Source organism: Megalops cyprinoides, chromosome 6 (genome assembly GCF_013368585.1).
Source record: "Megalops cyprinoides isolate fMegCyp1 chromosome 6, fMegCyp1.pri, whole genome shotgun sequence".
NCBI classification, from domain to species: Eukaryota; Metazoa; Chordata; class Actinopteri; order Elopiformes; family Megalopidae; genus Megalops; species Megalops cyprinoides.
Window position 1 is genome coordinate 18,629,998 of NC_050588.1, and position 22,221 is coordinate 18,652,218.

The 22,221-nt window shown below is 42.1% G+C and overlaps 1 protein-coding gene across 1 annotated transcript in view; it reads right to left on the reverse strand.

Moving 5' to 3' along the window:
* Positions 1-7,654: 7,654 nt before the first annotated feature.
* Positions 7,655-22,221, reverse strand: part of LOC118779009 (DNA (cytosine-5)-methyltransferase 3B-like) — a 31,234-nt gene continuing 16,667 nt past the window's right edge. The window contains exons 3-22 of the mRNA XM_036530828.1: positions 21,150-21,294; positions 20,894-20,985; positions 19,026-19,160; positions 17,521-17,646; positions 17,025-17,183; positions 16,782-16,889; positions 15,729-15,873; positions 15,373-15,495; positions 15,130-15,174; positions 14,908-14,987; positions 14,280-14,392; positions 12,848-13,031; positions 12,505-12,589; positions 12,194-12,339; positions 10,975-11,065; positions 10,116-10,264; positions 9,874-9,959; positions 9,454-9,523; positions 8,764-8,882; positions 7,655-7,808 (exon numbers count right to left, since the gene is read on the reverse strand). Of these exons, the coding sequence (XP_036386721.1) occupies positions 7,667-7,808; positions 8,764-8,882; positions 9,454-9,523; positions 9,874-9,959; positions 10,116-10,264; positions 10,975-11,065; positions 12,194-12,339; positions 12,505-12,589; positions 12,848-13,031; positions 14,280-14,392; positions 14,908-14,987; positions 15,130-15,174; positions 15,373-15,495; positions 15,729-15,873; positions 16,782-16,889; positions 17,025-17,183; positions 17,521-17,646; positions 19,026-19,160; positions 20,894-20,985; positions 21,150-21,294 (2,343 nt within the window). The 3' untranslated portion in view covers positions 7,655-7,666. The remainder of the gene's footprint in view (positions 7,809-8,763; positions 8,883-9,453; positions 9,524-9,873; positions 9,960-10,115; positions 10,265-10,974; positions 11,066-12,193; positions 12,340-12,504; positions 12,590-12,847; positions 13,032-14,279; positions 14,393-14,907; positions 14,988-15,129; positions 15,175-15,372; positions 15,496-15,728; positions 15,874-16,781; positions 16,890-17,024; positions 17,184-17,520; positions 17,647-19,025; positions 19,161-20,893; positions 20,986-21,149; positions 21,295-22,221) is intronic.

Sequence of the window (22,221 nt, forward strand, 5' to 3'; positions counted from 1 at the left end):
GAATCACCGCTTCAAACAGTCACCATGCAAGTTATTTGAATAACTGTAACATATATTCAAAATCTAGTATCCAAATGTAGCATCCAAATGCAACAATACTATCCAAACTGTATCCTTACGGTATCTGGTGTAGCAAAGTAACTCCGCGCACCCCTCTTCTAGTAAATTCTTATACGCTGAGCGAGATCTCCTCCCCCTACTCAATGTATGGAAAAGAATCCTCGCGGGATATTTTTTGCCGCGAATGTTACATACATTCCGGGGAAGTTATTTAATTTTTTCCCCACAGCCAAAGCTGGCGACAACCCGCCTTGGAGCCCTTGTGGAAAACGTGTGGATAGCTTGGTTTAATGAGATCGCCAGATTGCCTAATTCCCATTGTCCGTTGTTTTGAATGCTACGATACCTCAATTCAGAAAAGGGTCCCGGCACCTCGTAACAACCTTGTTTGATGTTGTTAGCCACACTTACTGTAAGACAGGAGCGAGTACGGAAATACTAGGTAACTTACCCGATTCGGTTCTCTATGTACAGAATTAAGATTATCTTTCTCCGGTAGGCTAGCGATAGATTGGCCAGCTAACCAAACACAATGCTAGGTGTACGCAGTAGATGGTTAACCAGCTAGCAATCTGGTGATCATTTGTGAAAGTCCATCAATGCATGGCGATAGTAATGTATGAGTGTACGTAACAACCACCAAAGGAAGCTATCGTTATTACTCAATATGCTGTCAGTGATGATAATATTTCTTTTCTTCATTGTTTGCATGTAAAATCCTTCTGTCTTTGTGTCATCTTGATCACTAGTGAGCCTTTGTGCCTCTCCAGGCTATTACCATTGAATGGATGGCTGAAATGATGACTCGAAATCAAACGCTCCCGCCAACTCAAACGAAAGCAGAGGATACTGTCTCGAACAAAGCGACTATTGCATCGGCACAAGTTATGTCTAAAATATTAACCACGCGTCACCTACCTCTCCTTCGCCTTGTTCCGGGTACGTTCTACACCCGGCGCTGGAACTACTGATCAATCTAGTTACTAGTAGCCTACACCCCCATGTGACGTCCATACGGCCTAGTGATCCAGTCTTTGCCCCAGTTTTGGGATTGGTCGACTGAGTGTATGGTCGTCCCCCTTGCCTCTGTAGACTGTCTAGTAGCTACATGTGTTAATTTCACTCCAGTAATTGTGACTCCACTACCAGTTATTATGCAATATTTATGCATATTGTTATACATACATTTATACATACACTTACAGAATTATAACACTACAGTCCTGAACTATTACGCCGAAGGACGATTCGTAACTTTAGACAGATGTCTAAGTTAAACTCAAATGTCATGAAAATACATGCTAGATAACAGTAACTTTGTCAACATTTTCATGTAATTACAAAGAATAATGCTGTACAGGTAACAACAAATAAATCTAACTTGCCAGTTTATGGTCGACCATGTTCGATTGCAGATGTATGGCTGGCACGTTGGGAGGAATCCGGCGCTAGGCCAAGCGGCAGAGCGCAGGTAGGCTACTCCTCTTAGATCGTAGCTACATAGCCTACGATTTACCCAGTGACCACCAAACAAATGTTATTACAATTTTATTCAGTATGTTTCACATGTTGTGAGGCCAACTGTTTATCGATGTTTATCGAAGTAACTTGCACAATGATCTCTGTAAACAATCCAAGTTAACCGGTTAGACTTGTTAACCTGGAAGATTAATCGTTTGTTAAATTTTATTAACAAGTGCACGCTTGTAATGACTTCATCGATTAAGTTTTTTTTCGCCCTGTAGCATTTCCAAGTAAAACTCATCATTTCCCATGACGCTTTTCTTAATTTTTTTTTTTGGAAAATCTTAGATTTAAGGCATAACAGACTTAACTTTATAATATCTCAAATCGTCGGCTTTTAATGTCACAACGAATTTGTCAACCTATAGCCTAGTTGTTCCATATCCTACTGATATCACATCAAAAACAAACAAAAAACCATTAAACCAATGCCCATTAAATAATCGGAAACTGTAGGCCTAAGGTGTAGGCTAAAGTAAGTTTTAGCTACATCTCTGCCCATCTACGCTTTCCGCAGAAATCTGTCAAGGCTTTATTTTGTTATGCAAAATATAAATTTAAGAATTTGGCCACAACGAACTTTTTACCAGACATTGCTTAACTTGCGTTTGTACTCGTTTTATACTCCTTGCTTAAAGTAGCCTAGTGTGCTTTCACGTTTCCCAGTATTGTAGCCGTGAATACTAGCAGTCGTTCTTTGTTCTTCCTCCCCTTCCCCCCAGTTACGGCGACCATTTTGTCGTTAGCCTATTGCCTTACCTGCATGGTTACATTGCTGTGACCGACCGACGATTTTAAGATAACAAAAGACTAACAGCAGAACTGTCAATTTTGTAGTTTTTTTTTTTTTTTTTAACTTTTAGAGGGATTTCTAATCTGGATTTGTGATGTCGCTAATCTGCCACTTGCCGTAACAATTAACCGATGTTTTACAAAGAATTAGTGCACCTGAACAGCAAACAGTTATTGTTGCAGACATACTGAGACATTTTGGAAAATCTTTTACCAAGGTAAAAAAAGTAGCCTATTCTCATGTGTGCTTTACGATAAGCCGCAGTGTCCCACTACGTTCTTCTTAAAATGTTATTTCCCAAACCGATGTCGGTTCGATAGGCTATAAATCAATACCCCAATACATATACAAGGAGATACTGCATCTTTATGTAAACTCCATATGTTAGTGCAGTAGGCCTATCGACCTATTAATAGCCTACTGCATACAGTTCATATGGTGGTATACTCGCATCTAGCACGCCATTGGTATTTGGCGCTGCGACATAGGCTACAATCTGTTGCAAAACACAAAATGGCGTCGAGGCAGAAGGCGTTTGGACGTGCAGCGTTACTTACGTCGGCTTAGAACGTGGTGTTTAACGGTGGCAATTAGTTTGTACATTACAACATTTTGACTTTATTAGTAACGATGTCTCACAATCGTAGGGACCATGTAGCCCTATACTGTGAGGATTTATATAAATTGACTATAACCAACCAATTTATGCCTTGATCATCGTCCACATCGGAACAGATCGAAAGTTACGATGAAATCTCAGCTTCGTTCTAGTTACATTGACCCTACACGAACAGAATTCTAAGCTCCCAAGCGTGCATTTAATAACTCAATAGTCGCACCTTGTTTTCCCCAACGACGAAATTATCGATGTGATTCAAAATAGTTTATTACATTTTCCCCCACAAACAAATAGCCTAGCCTAATATCCAAATTCATGTCGGCTACGTTTAAATGTGGTAAAATTGTCATTTTATAAGGTGATACAACCATATCTTGGCCTGTCAATTTTGTGCACGTTACTTTACGGCCATCATCTCACTGATCATTCCTTTCAGATTTCACTTCAAATATGGCGCCACAGCCTAGCGACCTGATAGGGTGTATAAAGATGGTTGGATGGAGGAAAGTGATACTGCCTAATTGGAGTAGGCTAGTATTCCATAAAACGATATCAATTCATGAATTCGTCCGCAAAATTACACTAGGCTATTTCATGGCATTGGGGCTACCAATTAATATCCCTGCCTGACCCACCGATTTCCTTTTCGTAATCTGTATAAAATGCGAGGTTGGAAGAAATTGCAAAACATTTTCAAAATTTTGGAACCTAATGTGATAGTGACAGTGCTGTCCCTTTGGGCTGAATTATGGGAGGTGCAGGAGAACACTTGGAATCGACTTCCTTTCCCCATTTTCTGTCCCCCGACTATAATCACCTTACAGGTATAAACATAAAAATCTCATCAGACAACCGGATCAAAAGACTTGAACATTTACTAAAACAGCAAATAAGTAGACTATTTCGTAAGTAGCCTAAATCAGGCTAAGTGCCCTCTGTTAATTAGACAGACATATGTTTGTCTACATATGTGGATGAGGGTTCAAACTGTTTCTCTATTTGGAGCTACAGGCAGAATTATAAAGTTGAGGGACTGATCAACTAATCATGGGCGACGGTCTTAACTTGTGGCATCCACATGTTTTACGTTGAATGAAGGCCATGACATTAATGTAAATAGCCGGATTACATTTTTAATCTTCAAGATAAACATAGGTATTTGGAAACCACGTAAAGCGCATATGGAGTGCCACATTTTATTGTTTAGAATACTTTTACATTAATCTTTTTATCGTTCCACTTGTCATCACATGCTAATGACGCAAGTTCTGTGGAGTAGCCTAAAATGGTGTTGTTTCCCTGCTGATCTTCTATCATTTTGACCATTGGTAGAAGAATAAAATCCAAAAATTCTGGTGTCAGCAATTGAATGTAGCCTAATCCATGAGTTGCCACGAATCTTTCTGAGGTAGCTATTCTCCCACATGAAATGGTTTACATTTAGCTTGTAAATTGGATGCCATATTGACAAGAAATCTTTTGGTAACGCTCATTTTGCCCAATATGCTTCATAACGTTTTTCTTTATTTGGTTTATCGGGGAGTAATCCAGTAGTGCACTCCCAAACTCTCGTAGGTCATCAATTATTTCACGTCCTGGTGCAGATAGCTTTCCATAAATTAATGACCGCAGGTCAGTGTTTTGTATATTTATTTCATATATGTATATATTTGTATTTTAATACGGTGAAGGCAACCTTCACGACTAATATGGCGCTGCTCGTTTCGTCGAGAAATATAAAATGGCGGCGAGGATATAGTATCTTCAACGGTGAGATTGGTTCTTCATCCCCAAAACTTGTCACCATTGAGGTGCACTTATGGTGCAAAGTAACGTTTTTTTTTTTTTTTTTTTTTTTACTTTAATGCGATTAATAAAGACTATGTCCACATTTGCGATGTTTAGAACTAGGCAGAATTTATTATTTTATGCACAAGGACGACTTTGAACATATACCGCGTATTTTGCGTTTTTATTATCATGTGCATCAGCATGGATTCAGTGTGCGTATTCCAAAAATGACAGTCTCTTGCTTTCATAAAAGCACTTTCGCTGAAAGCTGTAGATCGTGTAGACTGTGTATTTGTGTGAAATACGCGAAACGCTAAAACGCTTCAGTCATTGCATGGTTTATTTCGGACCAAACTTCAAAGATTAGGCCAGTGATCTGTTGAAGTTCATTTAGCCTAGTTAGAGAGGTTACAATGTTTTGTCTGTTCCCCAATTAAAAGATGAATTTGAAATTAGGAAATACATTTTAAAACTCGATAAAGACCTTTCTTATTTGGATGTAGTGTATGTAGTTCCTTTACGTCAGGTTACTGCGCCCACCATCACACATGTGACGTGCCCTTTCAGAAGGTAAAATGGCGTCATAGCAACGTAGTCAATTTTGTATAAGCGTCACCTTATTCGTTTTTTATGAGGATATATTATTGACATGAAAATGCTATAGCAGATAATCAGTAGTGTTTTTATTGCTCTTCAAGAAAAACACTGCCAATTTCATCTTATTGCTTAAAGCTGTGCATTTGTAGATATGCCTATGTAGCTCCTCCATAGGTCTACCCAGTCCATATCTCACCTGCCAATTCCAGGTAAATTGATTGATTGCACCAATTTAAATATCATTTCTGGGGACAATTTCAAGATCTTTTTTATTTCATTTTTTCATAACTTCCACACACTGTTGTATATCATGTATGTTTTTGTTTGGTCCCAAAAGTATGTTAAGCATAAACTATACAAATACACAAAAATATTTTCATATAAGCTTTATTGAGGGCTGAGGTTGCAACCACACAACTATATTTTTCAATAAGGACCATTCACAGCCGCTGGTCTTTCATAAAGCAGACAGGCATAGGACATACATTACAAATAATAATTGTAACAGTAAAAACTGGCAGGTTATTTCTCCCAAACTGAGCCTTGGTTGTACTTTGATAAGTTTTATTCTTAGAATAAAAGGCAAAAACTGGGTTAAAAATTCCAGCGTTTAGAAGGTATTGTAACATGATCAAAATGATGTAAGCAATATGACATTTTTATATTGTTACAAATGTTAAACATTTCTTGACTACTTTGAAATACACATAAAACAGTACTCTATATTTATATACCAGTGTATAAAATCAGGAGTATAAGAATATATCAAAGTAAGACACATCGTCAAAGCTGCTAACTAAAAAATGATTAAAAAATGTGTGCTTAATCCCAAATAGCAATTGTCATTGATTTTAGAAGTATCTGAATTGCTTTGCAGCATGTCTTAAATTTCCCACCTAAAAAGCTTGCTTATAAATATGCAACACTTTCATATCGACTGCAGCAGAATATAAAAAGTCTAACAACAATAAAAAACTGAGGTATAGTTCCTATAAGGAGACAGAACCGTTACATTAGAAATGCCACTTCCATCCAAGATTTTAATTATCTCTAAACTGAAGAGAATACACTTCAGTCAGACTTTTCCTAGCTATTTCTCTCTGCTTGAGAGGGAAGTCTAAACATTGTAAACAGTGATCAAATACAGTACTTTGTGTCTAGGAAACATTACAGTAAATAATAAAAAAAGTTTTACAAACAGTAAAGAAAAGAAAGATTTGTGTTCACTAGTTTTGGACTAAGGCCTTGTTATTAACATCAGTTCAGTCAATTAAGGTTAAAGACACAGTTTAACAGGAAATTGTAAAGAAAGCACCAGAGCAAAACAATAAAATCAACCATGAAAAGTAGTGCTTTTGGAGACAACTGACAGAACTGCTTTAATTTGTTTTTGATTTTTCAGAATTGAAAAAATAAAAATGTTTGCAAGATGACAAGCACCAATTTGCTGATTTAAGCTTTCAATGCATTGATCAAACCTACCACATTCACTCTTCACCTGCATCAGTATACCTGTTATGCTAAATATTTTGTCAAGTATTGATAGAGTATTTTTGCTGTTTGGCATAATGGAGTTAAGTCCTCACAATGATTAAAGGTATATTTCTGTGAACTTTAAAATATTGATACTATGTAAATAGGGGAAAAAAGCAAATATCCCTAAAAGTTGTTCTTGCTTTACTTCAGTAATTTACTATGACTGCAGAATCTTAAAAAAAACTTCTTAATGCTTGTGCTTTTATGACACTTTGTTTCTTGTGCCAAAAAAATGTAAAAATATTTATCTTAGCAAATGTGTAAATCTTGTAAACACAGATAAAATCCTGATGTGTATGTATGTAAATGTACACACAAACATAGATTTCTAACTCAACAGTCTATGGGATAAACTCAGAATTAAATCTCAGGATTTAAAAAAAACAAAGGCAACATCTGACAACTGCAGTTGAATCTTGTTGATGTGAGACATAGCCAATCAATGTGGCTGACACAGTTGCCATGGTAGTGGTCAACATGGCCTTCTTCCTGTCACACACCTGTTGCTTCCTCTGTGGGGTGCACAGCTGACCAGCCAGGGATGACCCTGGGCCTGCTACCATAAAACACACAAGCAAAACCAGGCATGATGTGTGAAAATGCGAAGGAGGGTGAAATAATGTGTGTCCTGTTTTGGACGAAATGGCACTGGAAAGGTTGATGCCTCTCTGCTGCACCCCCCAGCTGTGCAAATGATTGGCCAGGAGGGCATGACTCTTCAGCATTGGGGTGAGTGTCAGGGGGTGCTACTCGCAGGCAAAGTAATCCTTCAGGGGGGCGAACAAGTGCCGAATCACTGGGACGCTCCATGATCGCCCCAGCAGCTTCTGCCTGGCACCTCGGCCCATGTTGGACACATCTGTGTAATGCACAGGGAACCCAAAGATCCTAGGGGAGAGTCAAACATCACAGGAGGGTTTAGGGGCCAGACTCATCCTGGGAGCGGTGTGCTAACACATACAGGGTTACCAGAGCTGCGGTCACTCATGCAAAAAAAAAATAAACCTTTTCATTAGTAATAGTCAGGGATTTTCATATCCACTGAATGTGTATTCTCAGATCTCAAGTTTCTCAGGGCTGATGTAATACCTGCTGATCAGAATTTACTTTCTATTGAAAAAGTAATTATGACAGTGTACCATGTGAAATACAAAATACAGGCAATACATTTTTGTTTTGAATGAATTATATTATATGCTCAGGGTTTTTTATTTGTAAAGTCCCATGGTTTGCCCCATTTTCTCCCAATCTGGAATGCCAATTTGTGTCATAGACCAGCCATCTCTTTCCTGCAACCTTCAACTGCCAGTCTAGGATGGGTTCATCCAAACACTCGCTATCCTCCAAAACACATGATGTAGCTGCTGCTTCCTTACACACCACAGTCCCCAAGCCAAGCTTGCACAGATGTGAGTTGTGAAGACATTTTATGCGTGGCTATTTACAAGCAGACTGCAGGCACCCCATTGGCCAGTGAGGATTGCTAATGAGGAGTGGATCAGTCAAACCCTTGGCCTATCTATCCACCTCTATATTCCTGGCATAATGATGCTCATCTGTTCTGCTGTTGTAGACTCCTGGTTATCACTGATTGATGACACGGCTAGAATCCAACCAAGGCCATGAGGGCTCATCCTTGCACTTGACACATCAAGCACCTTTACTGGCTGAGCCACTCAGGAGCCCTTTATTTAATCATGTTTTAATTTAAGGGCTCACTTTAGAACTTGAATTGACAAGCATGACACAACTCTCCCAACTCAGTGACTGGAACCAATTCTTACTCTGATCTTTGACCTTTGACTCTGCAGATGTACTGTAGGTCAGGGGACATGGGGCTTACCTCTCCATCTCTGTGCACCATAGTATGTCCTCCTTTCCATTCATGATGACTGGAAAATGCTGGTCTTTGCCCTGCTTGATGGAGTTGGAGCGTGTGGTGATGGTGCGTACCTTGCCAAACTGCAGACATGGAAGGAGACACACACACACACACACATGCAGACAGAGATACACACAAATGCAGATACACAAACACGCACAAATGCAGAGAGACAGTGAGACAGAGATACAGTTTAACAGACTTCATGAAATGTACAATCAACTGCACAGAGAAACTTAAGAATTAACCAATCTATAATTTATATACACGTACATCCACAGACATCTAGTTATCATTATTGTAGCTTTCCATAATAACTTGGGTAAGAGGTGCACCTGAATAACAATCAAAATGAGGTAAGACATTTTCTCACACAAGAGAACACAGTGGCATTGCTAAACACAGCCGTATATCCTCCAACCAATCACCACACAGGAGGACACTGTTAACTGTCCTTATTCATTTGAACGCTCTGTGTTTATTTGGTATAGTCTTTCAGCAAAGTTAACAGCCTTGGTGCAGACTAGGTGGAACTCCTAATCCACCCATGAATTAGGTCAGCAGGTCCTTCTGGACCTCACAGGTTATGGGCTAGATACCACTGTGATAGAGACTGACCAAATGGTCACTGAGGTGTCATGCCCATTGTACCTTGGCAATACGTCCATGCTCTAGACAGTCTTGCAGCTGGAGTTTGTCTGTCCCAGAGGGACACAGGGGTCTGAAAGAGTAAAAGGGGGGAGAGAACAGGCTAACAATTCTCTGAAGAAAAACAGTCCTCAAACATCCAAAAAACCAAAAGCTTTCTGCACGTGTAGGATCCAGACGTCTGTAAAGCATTTCCGTTTCCACAAACCTGTAACTACTTATATAATGGGATGCGATCACAGAGGCTGAAAGATTTTCTTTAGATTTATCCTTTCCTTAAATGATATCATTCAGCGGATACTATTCATGCCAGGGGTACTGTGATCAAACTGGCCACTGTAATAAAGCCATCTGAAGATAGAAAAGGACAGACTGGTTTTCTGTAGGCCTACAATGCCCTGCTCTGGCGGCGACTCCACACACCGGTTCATACCGGGCAGGTTACCCCAGAAGTAACGGGCCCGGTGAGCGGCCGACACATCAATGGCGTCGATCATCACGGGGTTACACTGTGACAAACAGACAGAACGGTCACAGAATGAGACACATGCTGGGTGTGTACGGAAGATTGACAGCGTGTTTGTATGTAGGAGAGTGTCAGTGTATGTATATATGTGTCGAGATGCTCAGTGTGTGCACGTATGTGATGAGTGCATTTTTCTCACCTCCAGGAAGCGAGAGATGTCCCTCTTGTCGCTGACGCCCATGGCGACCACATTCTCAAACAGCCAGAAGAAGGGGCGGTCCTCTCCCTCCTTGGGCTTGGCCGCGCTCAGCAGCCGGTAGAACTCAAAGAACAGCCGCCCTGTGCCCTCTGTCAGAGACGAGAGGAGCAGTGAGTATGCTTACAGAGCAAGACTTCTGTTCCTGTTATTATTATTTCATTATTTATCTGTTGCTTGATAATATATATGTTATTTTATTGCTATTACAATTATTAGTAAAAACGAAGATATTACTATCATATCAGCAAGAAATGACATATTGTAGTATATGATTTTGTGAAATCAGATGTTTTGTGGTTCTCAGAATATACTGTAAAATCAAGTTACCTTCTGACTTACATTTCAACTGGCTAGAATGTAATATATACATTTTCCCAAAAAAATCACAGCAGTAGAATTTGTACGTTTCACTAGCATTACCCCTCTTGAATGCTGGTTGCATTGTTGCAGCCATTTGAACAGCTTTGTTACTAATAACACCACTATGTGACGCCACTGTCAGTTGAGGAGGACAGCAGAATGGTGAGCCACTCTGACAAGACTAACACAGAAAAACTTGAATCCAAATTGGTATTTGTCATGTCAGATGACACTGACTTTGTGCTGCCACTATTCTTTTAATTTGATATATGAGAGACAACTTGTTCAGTTAGGTTATATTTTTATTTTCTTCTATCAGTATTATTTGTCAGGGCAATATCAATTCATGATAATTTTGAATAGCGACAGAATTCTCTTCTTGGGCCATGTCATGTCAAATCAGCACAGGCCCCTGACTACAAGAAGTGGACCAACTTACCATACAGGCCTTTCCTGGCAGGGTTTACAATGGAGAGGTCATTGCATGGGCTCCCACCAATCACCAGGTCGAATGGGCCCCAGTCTGCAATCTGTTTGACATAACAGCACCACAGAGTGTCAGTTTCAGGGTACTGCAGGTCTTGGCCAAGTTGGAACAAGTGCGTTCTCTTCAAGTCCATTGGATGACCCCTGCCTTTACTCTTGGACCCCTATCCAGCCCTTTGGCCTCCTACCAACTGTGATATTCATTTTCCCCTCCCTAACATAAACCATAAAATCTACATCAGAGACACTGAACCAGGGTAGGAGGAGCACTTGATGGGAAGGTCCTGGTTAGTGTGGCATAATGGTAAGGAACAGGGTTCGTAACTCAGAGACTGTTGTGTGATTGCCTGGTAGGCCACTGCTGTTGTACAAGGTACTTGAGTTTCCTCAGAAAATTTCCAGCTGCATAAATGGATAACATGATAAGAATTGCAAGATATGTAACTTGTACTGGATTAATATAAAATCTAATATAGTGACAATTACCTAACATTATTATCCTGGAAATATCAAAGAGTCAATAGATTTTCTACTTTAAGAAAGGATACTTGAAAACATAGTCTTATAATTGTAGTATGATAGGTAGATTAACACCAGAGAAACTACATCCTTTACAAAGTTATGTAGTTATGGGGTCCACCGCACGGAGTTGGGGGGGTTGGGGGTCACAGAGACACAAAGAGGCCTCACACCCTTTGGGTCAAAGGGTAGATGGTGTGGGTTCTATTTAAATTAGGAAGTGTTTTCTTCAAACTAACATCACACTTTCTTGGAGAAGCAGCAGAAGGTGTATGTGTGACTGTCTCAGAGTCCACAGACAGAAAGCACTGGTGCTTAAAGTCACTTTTTAAAAGAAAGAAAAAATGACTGTGTGTTTGCGTAAGTGCATGTGTGTCTGTGTGTGCGTTTGTGTTTGTATTTGTGAATCTGAAAATCACATTGTAATGTTTTCTTGTTTTTCTCATGCTTTCAGTCCCCTGCACATAATCTAAATTTTCCTTCTTCAGATGAAGCGCAACCGAAAAAACTGCAATGAACCAGCATCAAATATTAAATGAGGTAAAATGACTTCAACACAAAAGAATGATAAAAATAAACATAACAACAACCTCTAAAGCCATACCACCCCATGGCCCCATCTCCCACAGAGGTGAGAGTTGACAGGCACTCACATTCTTCCTGGTGATGTTCCGCACATCGTGCACGTACTGAATCTTCCCCTGGTGCCGCACAACCCCCACAGAGATGGAGTCCTCACACACCTCAGAGGCGATGTACAGCTCCACCCGAAAACCCAGGTCCCTCAGCACCAGGTACCCTGACACGAGGGAGAGAGAAAACAGACAAAGGGAGAATGTGTTTCAGCAGACTGCAACATCCAGAATATAGTGCACACCACGTGGGTAAATATGACCCATTTCTATAATGCAGTGTAGGAGTGGGTTCTGGATGTGAGGTGAGAAGTGGGGAAATGCCTGCTCACCTGTAGCAATGCCATCAAACAGCGAGAGAACTCTGATAGGGCGCCTCTGTTCAGCTGGGACGGCAGGGTAGATCTTGGGGCTCTCCTGGGGTAATATAGTAGCATAGTGTTTCAGCGTTGTTGACACTGTATTGCAGTGTGGCATTACTGATGTATGCCCTATGTACTGTAGTGTATTGTACTAGTAGTGTTGATACATTGTAACATAGCATAGTGTGTTGTTGCATTGCTGTTGAGTACGCTATAGTGTAGTGTTGTACACTTCACTGTATACAATAGTGTAGTGTTGCAGTGTTGTAGATACAGTGTAGCATAAAGTTTTACTGTTGTAACCAGCACTCACAAACTCCTGGCCATTGTCGTTGATGAAGAGCTCCTGCAGTTTGACGCTCCAGTCATGCCTGCGTGTGAGAACGCCGTAGCGCTGTGGAGGCTGGCACATATAGCAGAACCAGGGGTCTAGCTCCCGTGCCCTGTCAGACGCCCCTGCGCCCACCAGCACATCCAGGCAGTCCACACAGAAACACCTGCATGGGGAGAGTGGTGAGGATCTCTGGACTGGATCGATTGTGTGTGTGTGTGTGTGCCTGTGAGCATTTTAGTATGTGTGAATGCATGCATGTGCAGGTGACTATCAGTGTATATGTACCTGTATACATGCATTTTTGGGTGTGGATGTAACACCTAAAGGAACTTGTAGTATTTCTTTTTCATTTTGCGCATTTTACATCTGCTTATTGACATGCTAACTCAAATCATCTGAAATGGCAACTCAGTCCCTCATCAAGCGTGACCCGTTACTGGAAGTGTAGTGAGCATTCTGAGAAAAGCCAGTGTGCCACTGATGCACCACACGCAGCTGTAGGACCCATAGGGTAAAGCTGTAGGAGGTATAGGATAAAGCTATAGGACCCATAAGGTAAAGCTGTAGGAGGTATAGGATAAAGCTATAGGACCCATAGGGTAAAGCTGCAGGAGGTATAGGATAAAGCTATAGGACCCATAGGGTAAAGCTGTAGGACCCATAGGGTAAAGCTGTAGGAGGTATAGTATAAATCTGTAGGACTCATAGGGTAAAGCTGTAGGACCCATAGGGTAAAGGTGTAGGAGGTATACGATAAAGCTGTAGGAAGTATAGGAAAAGCTGTAACAGGCATAATATAAAGCTGAAGGAGGTGTAGGGTAAAGCTGTAAGAGCCGTACAGTGAAGCTGTAGGAGCTGTAGCTTAAAGCCGTTGGAGCCATAAAGGAACGCTTCAACAGCCATAGAGTAAATCTGTAGACGTTGGAATGTTTTGCCCTTAATTTTTTTTTTGCCCTCTCTCTCTCTTTCCATTGGGCCAAATAAAACCAAAACAACTTTACTGTTCTTCCTTCTCCTAGAAGAAATGTCTGAAGATACTGACCCATGCAACAATTCTCCCAATTATTCAAATCATTACCCACAAGGTATGCAAGACTGAGCTGCTGACAAATGAAGTATGCTTCTTGAGGCCAACAGGTTTACAGCCTAAGAGTTAGCAGTAATAGTAGTGGTAATACTAATCATAGCAATGCATCATGCTGTATAAGTGACTTTGCTTCAGTGGGTAACACGGTGTCGTATTTATCCCTGATACAGTATATATAGGTACTAAAGGGTCTGGCTGAACGGAGTCCTGAGACACTGAGAGTTCCTCTGCAGTGTTCTGTAGTTTTCCCAAGAGAGATGGACAAAGTTTTCAGGTCGGTGTTTCTCAAGAGGCGGTCTCCCTGCCCCGCCCAGCACAGCTCACCTGCAGCAGTTTGCATTTCCGCAGAGCAGCACCTCCCTCCCCCCACAGCACACGGTGCAGTAGGACTGGTACCCGTCGTCATCGTACATGTAGGAGATCTCCAAGTATGCATCCTGGGACAGACACAGGGAATAGCATGTTTACTACACTAAAAGAGATGCAGGTTGAGCTGCTTCACCAATGACATGCTGGTAGTGTCATTCTAGCCCTGAGGCTATAAGACTGTCATCCCTTGCACTGCTCTGTATACCTGTTCTCAGGAAAATGGCATCAATGATGCAAGTGTGAAGATCAGCTGCAGCTGCAAAGATGAATGCATGAAGTATATGCATCCTAGAGGTCACAGGCCTGTTTTAGATTTGGTTAATGTGAAGATGGGAAATGTTCTCCTTTTCTAAGCTGCTTGAGTCCTGACCTTCTCTGGCCTATTTTCAGTAAGCTCAAGCTCCTCTGAATATTTAATATCTACCCACAATCCCCGTTAGTGGCACTGGCCTTTATGCCCTTCACCCCGAGTTCCACTTCCGAGAAATCCTCTCCCTCAGAGTAAACATGAGAAACAGCCCAGGGGAGCCCGAGCATGCTGCGCATACATTCCTCAAAAGTCACTTCAAAGTGCTGCTCCTACCTTGCAGGTTTGGCACAGGCCTCCTTCAAAAAGTGGGTGAAAGGTCTCCACTGCTGTCTTCCCACATGAGAGGCAAAATTCTGTGCAAGAATCGCACATGCATGAGAAAAGGGGTCAAGGTGACAGACCACCCCCAACAGAGGAATACTAATAATCTCAAGGAAAAAAAGAAATTGTAGATCTGTGTTTGTAGATTCTACAATTGTAGAAATTGTAGGTTACCTTCTATACTTCTGCTATGCTTCAGCACTTCACACACCATTTGCTCTGAAAATATATAAAAACATTCAGAAGTATTCATAAATCGTAGCTTTAGAATACATCTCACTATGATTCAGCATGTTACAGTAATAATAATACTTTTTAATTTTTAGTAATATGCTGACTTCCCAAACTCAGTGCGCTGAACAGTACAGAATCAAAAAGGGCACAAGCAAAGGCATGCATGAGTTCATGACCTCTGACCTCGGCTGCATACTTCCTCGCTGCCCGTCCTGGCCCGGCACGGGCTGGGCTTGTGTCTCTTGGCTGGAGGAAAGTACTCTGACAGAGTGACACCCAGGACCTGAGGGCTCAGGGATCCATCCTCTGGGGAGAAGAACAGGAGCAAACACACGCCATTAGCATCAGCTGTATCTTAGGGTGACCAGCACAGTTATGTCTAGCAAGCACAAGGGCTTGATTTTTGGGGGTCATGCCTCAGCACATTCAGTTTTTATGGACTACCTTTTTTGCCATTTGCTACAATGTTGTTTCGAAGTCTTTCTAGTCCCAGGTATTACAGAGTGTGGTCAGACATATTGCATTTTAGGTATCCTGACCTGTGTTCTGGGTCGTGGGTTTGAGGCCTTCAGAGCCTTTAGGCAGGAAGCCACCCTGAGCCCACTGCAGCAGAGGCTTCACCTGCTCCTCTGGGCTGTCTGTCTCACCCTGTGGAAATGCCTGCCCCGCCCTTCTGCTGGCCATCTGACACAGACAGACACAAGGACAGAGAGACACGCAGGTGTGAACACAAACAGTATGCTCATATGACACACACACACGGAGGCAGTGAAACAGAGAGAAAAATTAATGCAAGGCACATACTCTGATGAAAAACATAGTCTCTTGCACAGGTACAACCTGCAATATAAACACCAAGGCACTCAAAACACATGTGCGCAAATACAGTGTGAATGAGGGCAGGCATGTGGTGTGTGCTCCAAACAGCCCTTTCTATAAAGAATGTTCTGGGAAGAGGAAATGTCAAATATGTAACCAGCAGCCAATGGCCAGACTGCTTCTAATCTTTCATCCTTTATCTCTCAGTTATTAGATTTTGCATTTATTGAAACAACATACAACACTAAAACTCCAAGGGAATCTGAGAGGTGAATGATAGACACATGGATTCATTACCATCACCGAATCTCTTCCTGCCAGGATGGTATGAGAGAAAATCTTTTCACTGAGTGTGGAAATCAAAGAGTAAACCTTTAAACCCTTAAATATGAAACTATGTACTGCATTACTACTCCCTTTCTCAGATCCTCAGCGTTACAGCAATTTATATATTTTAAAATTGCATATAGTAATAAGCATAGTAGTAAGAATATGAAATGTAACAGTGCATGGTCGCACAACGAGATGAAATCAATCACTTTGCAGTTTGTTTACAGCCACTAGATGACAGTGCATAGCCACACAGAAAGACAGCACAGAGCTGTGTAATTCTACACCCAGCCTACATGCACGCAGTGTGTGTGACTGAGTGCTACGCTAGGGGGGTGCAAGGTCCACGCAAGAGTTCATCCCCTGCTGGGGGGAGAGATAGAGGGGCCTCCAATTACATCCCCTTGTCCCCTGCTCCCTTTGCCTTTGCTTGCTCCCCTCACCTCCAGGGCTTGGAATACCGCTCTACGGTACGACGCCAGTCTGGTGTAGGACGCCTGGTTGAAATACTTGGGGAAGGCAGTGATGCAGTCCAGCTTATCTGCAGAAACCTTAGAGCGAAAGGAGGGCAAAGTGAGCACACTGTAAACCTTACTTTGCTCTAACTTTCCTTAGCAGGACACCTCAGTTTGCACATGCTTCTGGGAACTATGTCAGTGTCTGTTAACCTCTGGCCTCTCTCTCACCTCTGAGAACTTTCCATCTCCAAACCACTGCAGCCACCTCATGCCGTGGGAGGCCTGCCTCTTGCCTGTGACACGCCAGGTCACCACAATGCCTGGCCACCAGGAGAAGCCCTTGATCTTGCCCCACACCAGCTCCCCGACACCAAAGCCTTTGCCATCCTGCAGGAGGAAGGTAGTCATGGAGCAGGGCAGGAGGGCAGGTAAAGTGACCATATAAATACAGCCAATGATAACCATTCACAACAAGTCAATCACTCATGCCAAGCCATTTACAGTCAAATGGTAACAATCAGCCAGTCATGTCTAGCTAACGTTAGCCATCCAATCACATCCAGCCAATCATATCTAGCGATCGTAACCTGCCAGTCATAGTCAGGCAGTATCACTCAGCTAACTCAGCTGTGTTACAGCCATAGGCTCATGGGTTTTCTTGCTCATCCATAAGACGTGAAGCACAGGAAATAAAAACAACAGTACTGAGACCATGTTCTCTTGCCTTGTACTCTGGCTGGCTGGCAGTCTCCTCCTTGGAGGAAGAGGAGGAGGAGGCAGAGTCAATGCTGTGGGCAGAGTCCTTTGAGTCCTGCTCCAACAGCTCCACAGAGGGGGGTGAGGGACAGTTCTGTGGGGGAGGCACCAGGCACAACAGCAATAAATGAGTGGATAGTGAGTGAGTGAGTGAGTGAGTGAGTGAGTGAATGAATAAATTAAACGAACGATCCTGAAGGAGTGACAGAGTGAATTGCTGATTGAGCAAATGAATGAGTGAGGGAGAGTGACAGAGTGAATGAAAGAGTGAGCAGTCTCCAAATTGGTGACAGTTCTCATTTCCCACTCAGGAAGGATTGAGATTTGTGTGTTCAAAGAGTAGGTCAGATCAAACACTCCCAAAACCATGGTGCACCTTTCTACGTGTCCATTGCACTATTGCATATTGCTCGGTCACGGGCTGAATTTCTCAAGTTAAAACAACACAGACGTCCCAAACACACAAAAAGAAAGAGGGGGATGCCAGTAGCTTCCAGCACGATGACTCATGCAAGCCTCAGGGCTCCTTCAGAATACCATTCAGATAAACTCCGTCATGTGTTGACATAATGCAGAAAAAACACACATTTTTCTACCAGTTTATCTACACTAGACAGGTCTCCGTGTTCGATCCTGTTGGGTTCAACAAAATGAACTCAACTGAACTCAGCAGCTGAAAAAAACAAACAAAAACAAACATGCATCATGCATTTCACTACTTTGTCACACTCTGCGCTCACACACCACTTTTCACAAAGGGAACCTGGAACAAGGAAGTGTGTGTATTCTGTACAGGCTGTCTGTGTTATTCTAGTTTGATACTCATCAATTCTCCTGCACTGAACAATTCCCTGGATAAGCTCTTTATTCATTCCATGGGGCAGACATAACTATGACTACGGCCTACATGCATACATACGGCATACATAACTGCTAAGGAATTTACTGAACACTCCCCACACACAGTCATACCACAATTAGCCCTTCACACCACACACACGGTGACACCAGAAACACTCCATCACGTCACACACATCCTGTTTCTCTCCACACACGCAGGTACACCACACACTGTCACATGCCAAACCCAAAAAAAAAACACACCCTACTACACCAACCATACCCTGCTACACCACAAGTACCTCATTAAATCACATACACCTTATCATACCTATATCCTACAGTCTCTATTGCTCTATTCACTGCTAACATATATAGGTACCTATATGAGAGGGTCGCTGACATGAGGATTAATTAGAGGAAGGGGGATTGCAAACTGGTGGACAGCCACATTCCTGTACAGCAGAATAGGAGAAGGCCCCTGTCCACCTCTGTTCTCTCTATATGATTCTGTTGTCCTAGTTATATTTTATATTTATATTTTCTGTTCTTGCACTTTGGTTCTGCTCTCTCAGGGTGGTTCTGTTCTTGCAGTGCAGTTCAGTTATGTGGTGTACAATGTACGTCTCTTACCCCTGTGGGGCTGCCCCATCCCTGCCTAGCTGGCCCTCTGTCATCTTGACTCTTGGGGGCGCTGCTGGGAAACCTCAGGCCTGCCTGGAATATGGTTCTTGGGGAGGGCCTCTGTCTCAGGCTCACCTTTCCCTCCTGTCAATCAATCAATTAATCAATCAAGTAATTAGTAAGTCAGTGACTTCTCATTCAGGTTGAATGCAACTACCCTACATGTAGAAACTTACTGACGAATTTCTCTTGAAATGTGAGGAATGCCAACAACACAAGAAACATCCTCATCATTAACATGCAAAACTCCACTACATTGAGCTTTAGGCTCTCTATCTCATTCTGCACACAGCTGAGTTAATCAAGGCTTTGCTCTTTTAGCTGTCAGAAAACCCCTATCAACCCTGGTGGCTCACATGGCTTTAACAGATGAGGTACTGGGAGTGTGTATATCAATGTCATTGGAGGAAGGTCATGGTGTGTCACAGAATTTTAAATTCTAACAAAAAACACAATGTGATTACACCCCATTCACTCTCATGGTTCATGTTAATTTAAAGGGAAGAACACCACTCCTATTTCAATGGGTAAAACCAGTTTAACTGGCTATAGCTGAAGAAAAACAGCAGAAATTTTTCAGCTCTGCACCCTGAAATATCTTAAAGCAGAGGAATTGTGCCAAAAGGAGAGGCTTAATAGCTCTAGAAATATGAGGAAATATATCTGATTCCCAGTTATTACTTTAATGTCTTGGCTGTCACCTCTTCATTCCAAGACAAATAAAGAGCTTGTGGTTTTTTGATGAAACTATGTATCATTCTCACACCCCTACATGAATTCATCCATTCAATGGTCATGCCCAACCACAGCTATCACCATTCCTCCACCACTCAGCCACTGCTACCATAATTTCCCCACCGCTCTCAGCCACACTCAACCACAGCTATGACCATTCCCACAACCGCTCCCAGCCACACTCAACCACAGTTATGACCATTTCCACAACCGCTCTCAGCCACGCTCAACCACAGCTATGACCATTCCCACAACCGCTCTCAGCCACACTCAACCACAGTTATGACCATTCCCACAACCACTCTCAGCCACGCTCAACCACAGCTATGACCATTCCCACAACCGCTCTCAGCCACACTCAACCACAGCTTGCAAAACTCCCCCAACTACTCCCAGCCACACTCAGCCACAACTGGTATTAATGAAGCGAGCCATTCCCAACCACAGTCAACCACAGGCAGTATATTCTCTCCACCGGCTCAGACCTGAAGGCCACAAGCCTGTGGTGAGTTTGTGCTCATATAAGCAAGGGTAACATGACCCAAAGTATTGAGAGATTTCTTAACAGAAGTACAAAATTATGTTCATAGGCTATATTACTGAAGGTATGATGTGCATGAAAGGGCTTTGGGCCAATACATTCCATGAGTCAGCAGTTTACGGAATGAATCATGTGATTCACACAGGAACAATTTCGTACACCAAAGCAAATGTTGGTTAAAATTTTGTGGACAGAACTGTTTGTTACATTCATTTGGTCACTTACAAAATACTGAAACAACAGACCAAAATGATGACATCACGTCACAGACATTTGAAGCTTCGTTCGAAAAAGGTTGACTAAAATTTGATTGGCAAAAAATGGCATTTGATACAGCCCTACCGGTTACATTATGTTAGTTTCTCTACTGTAATGTAACTTCATGCAGTTACACAAGGTAAAGTATCATTGCCATGATGGAACACTATGCAGTTACACACGTATCATTGGTCTCATGTAACATTGTGCAGTTATACATGATATCATTGCTGTAATGTGTCATTGTATAGTACTGCAGGTAAGTATCACTGTGAACATGCACCTGACTGTAGGAGGTTTCCCAGGCACCCTCCACTGGATCTGGACTCCTGCGGGATCTCTTCCTGGTGCTGGACCCCTGATCCAGGCTTGTATCTGGCACAGAGGGAGAGAGACTGTCTGTGAGAGTGTGTGTCTGTTTGTGTGACAGTTTATATGTGTGTATGTGTGTGCCTGAATGTTTGTGCAAATGTATGTGTGTGTGTGTGTGTGTGTGAATATGTGCATAAACTTGTTTTCGTGAAAGTATGTATGCTTACCTGGGGACGCCTGGTCCCCACTCTGTTTGTGGCTGGGTGGTGAGGGGGGTTCAGCAGCAGTGAGGGGGCTGCTCCCTTTGGTTCTCTCCATTCCTCCATCGCTGTCCAACAGGCCGTCCACTGCTACTGCACTGTGTACTGCAGCCTGCAAACGGAGGGGAGACAAAATAAACCAACAGCAGGGTACACATAAGAACACAGTATATATGCAATGAACCAAAAGCATTTACACATGCACAGAATACACACAATAGGCCAACTGCCTACTGGCGCTGTCAAAATTGGCCAAAAATGACGTTCAATTATTCCTTCTAAAAAACACATAGGTTCGAACCATTTGAATATCTGTTTTTGCACATCATGTCCAAAAGAGGGCAAAACAATACAACGAGAGACATAACCACTTGTATAGGTATATTTATTTCAACATATACATGTCTTTTAAAAGATTTAAATACCTACACATTACAAAATAAACAAATAAAACAATTAGGTTACAGTATGTAGAACGGACATTCAACGCTCTGTGCTGTGATAAACCTGGAACAACAATGAATGGACATGAAACGGGAAAAGCTTCTGTCTCTAGCCTACTCATTATTCAATATCTATTCAGTCAGTACAGTAGCCTACACTTTTGTAATGTTTTTGTTTAAATAAAATTAAGGCACACAATTCCGAGAATTGTGAAAACAAAGAAGTTTTACCCTTAGGGATAATTTGCAATAAAGTGCTATTAAAAATGGAAAAGTTGGCTACTTACATTCTTGACGCTAGAACTCCCAAAACGCTAGCATAAAAAAAGAAAAAAGGTATAACTTAACTGTATCAGCATTTTATTCCACTGTCCCTGACTGTCAGGCCTTTTTATTCCACTGTCACTGTCAGGACTTAGGCCTTAAGGCCTACAGGTTATTTGCAAAAAACACAAGACAGCCCACATGTGAAGAGGGCAGTGCCGATCTCTTTTTATTCACTATATTCCCAGCAGAGGAAAAGACATGTTCAGAACGCACTGAGGATCCAGGGATGGAAAGATATTTCTTTGCCATCTGGGCGACATGAGGGTATC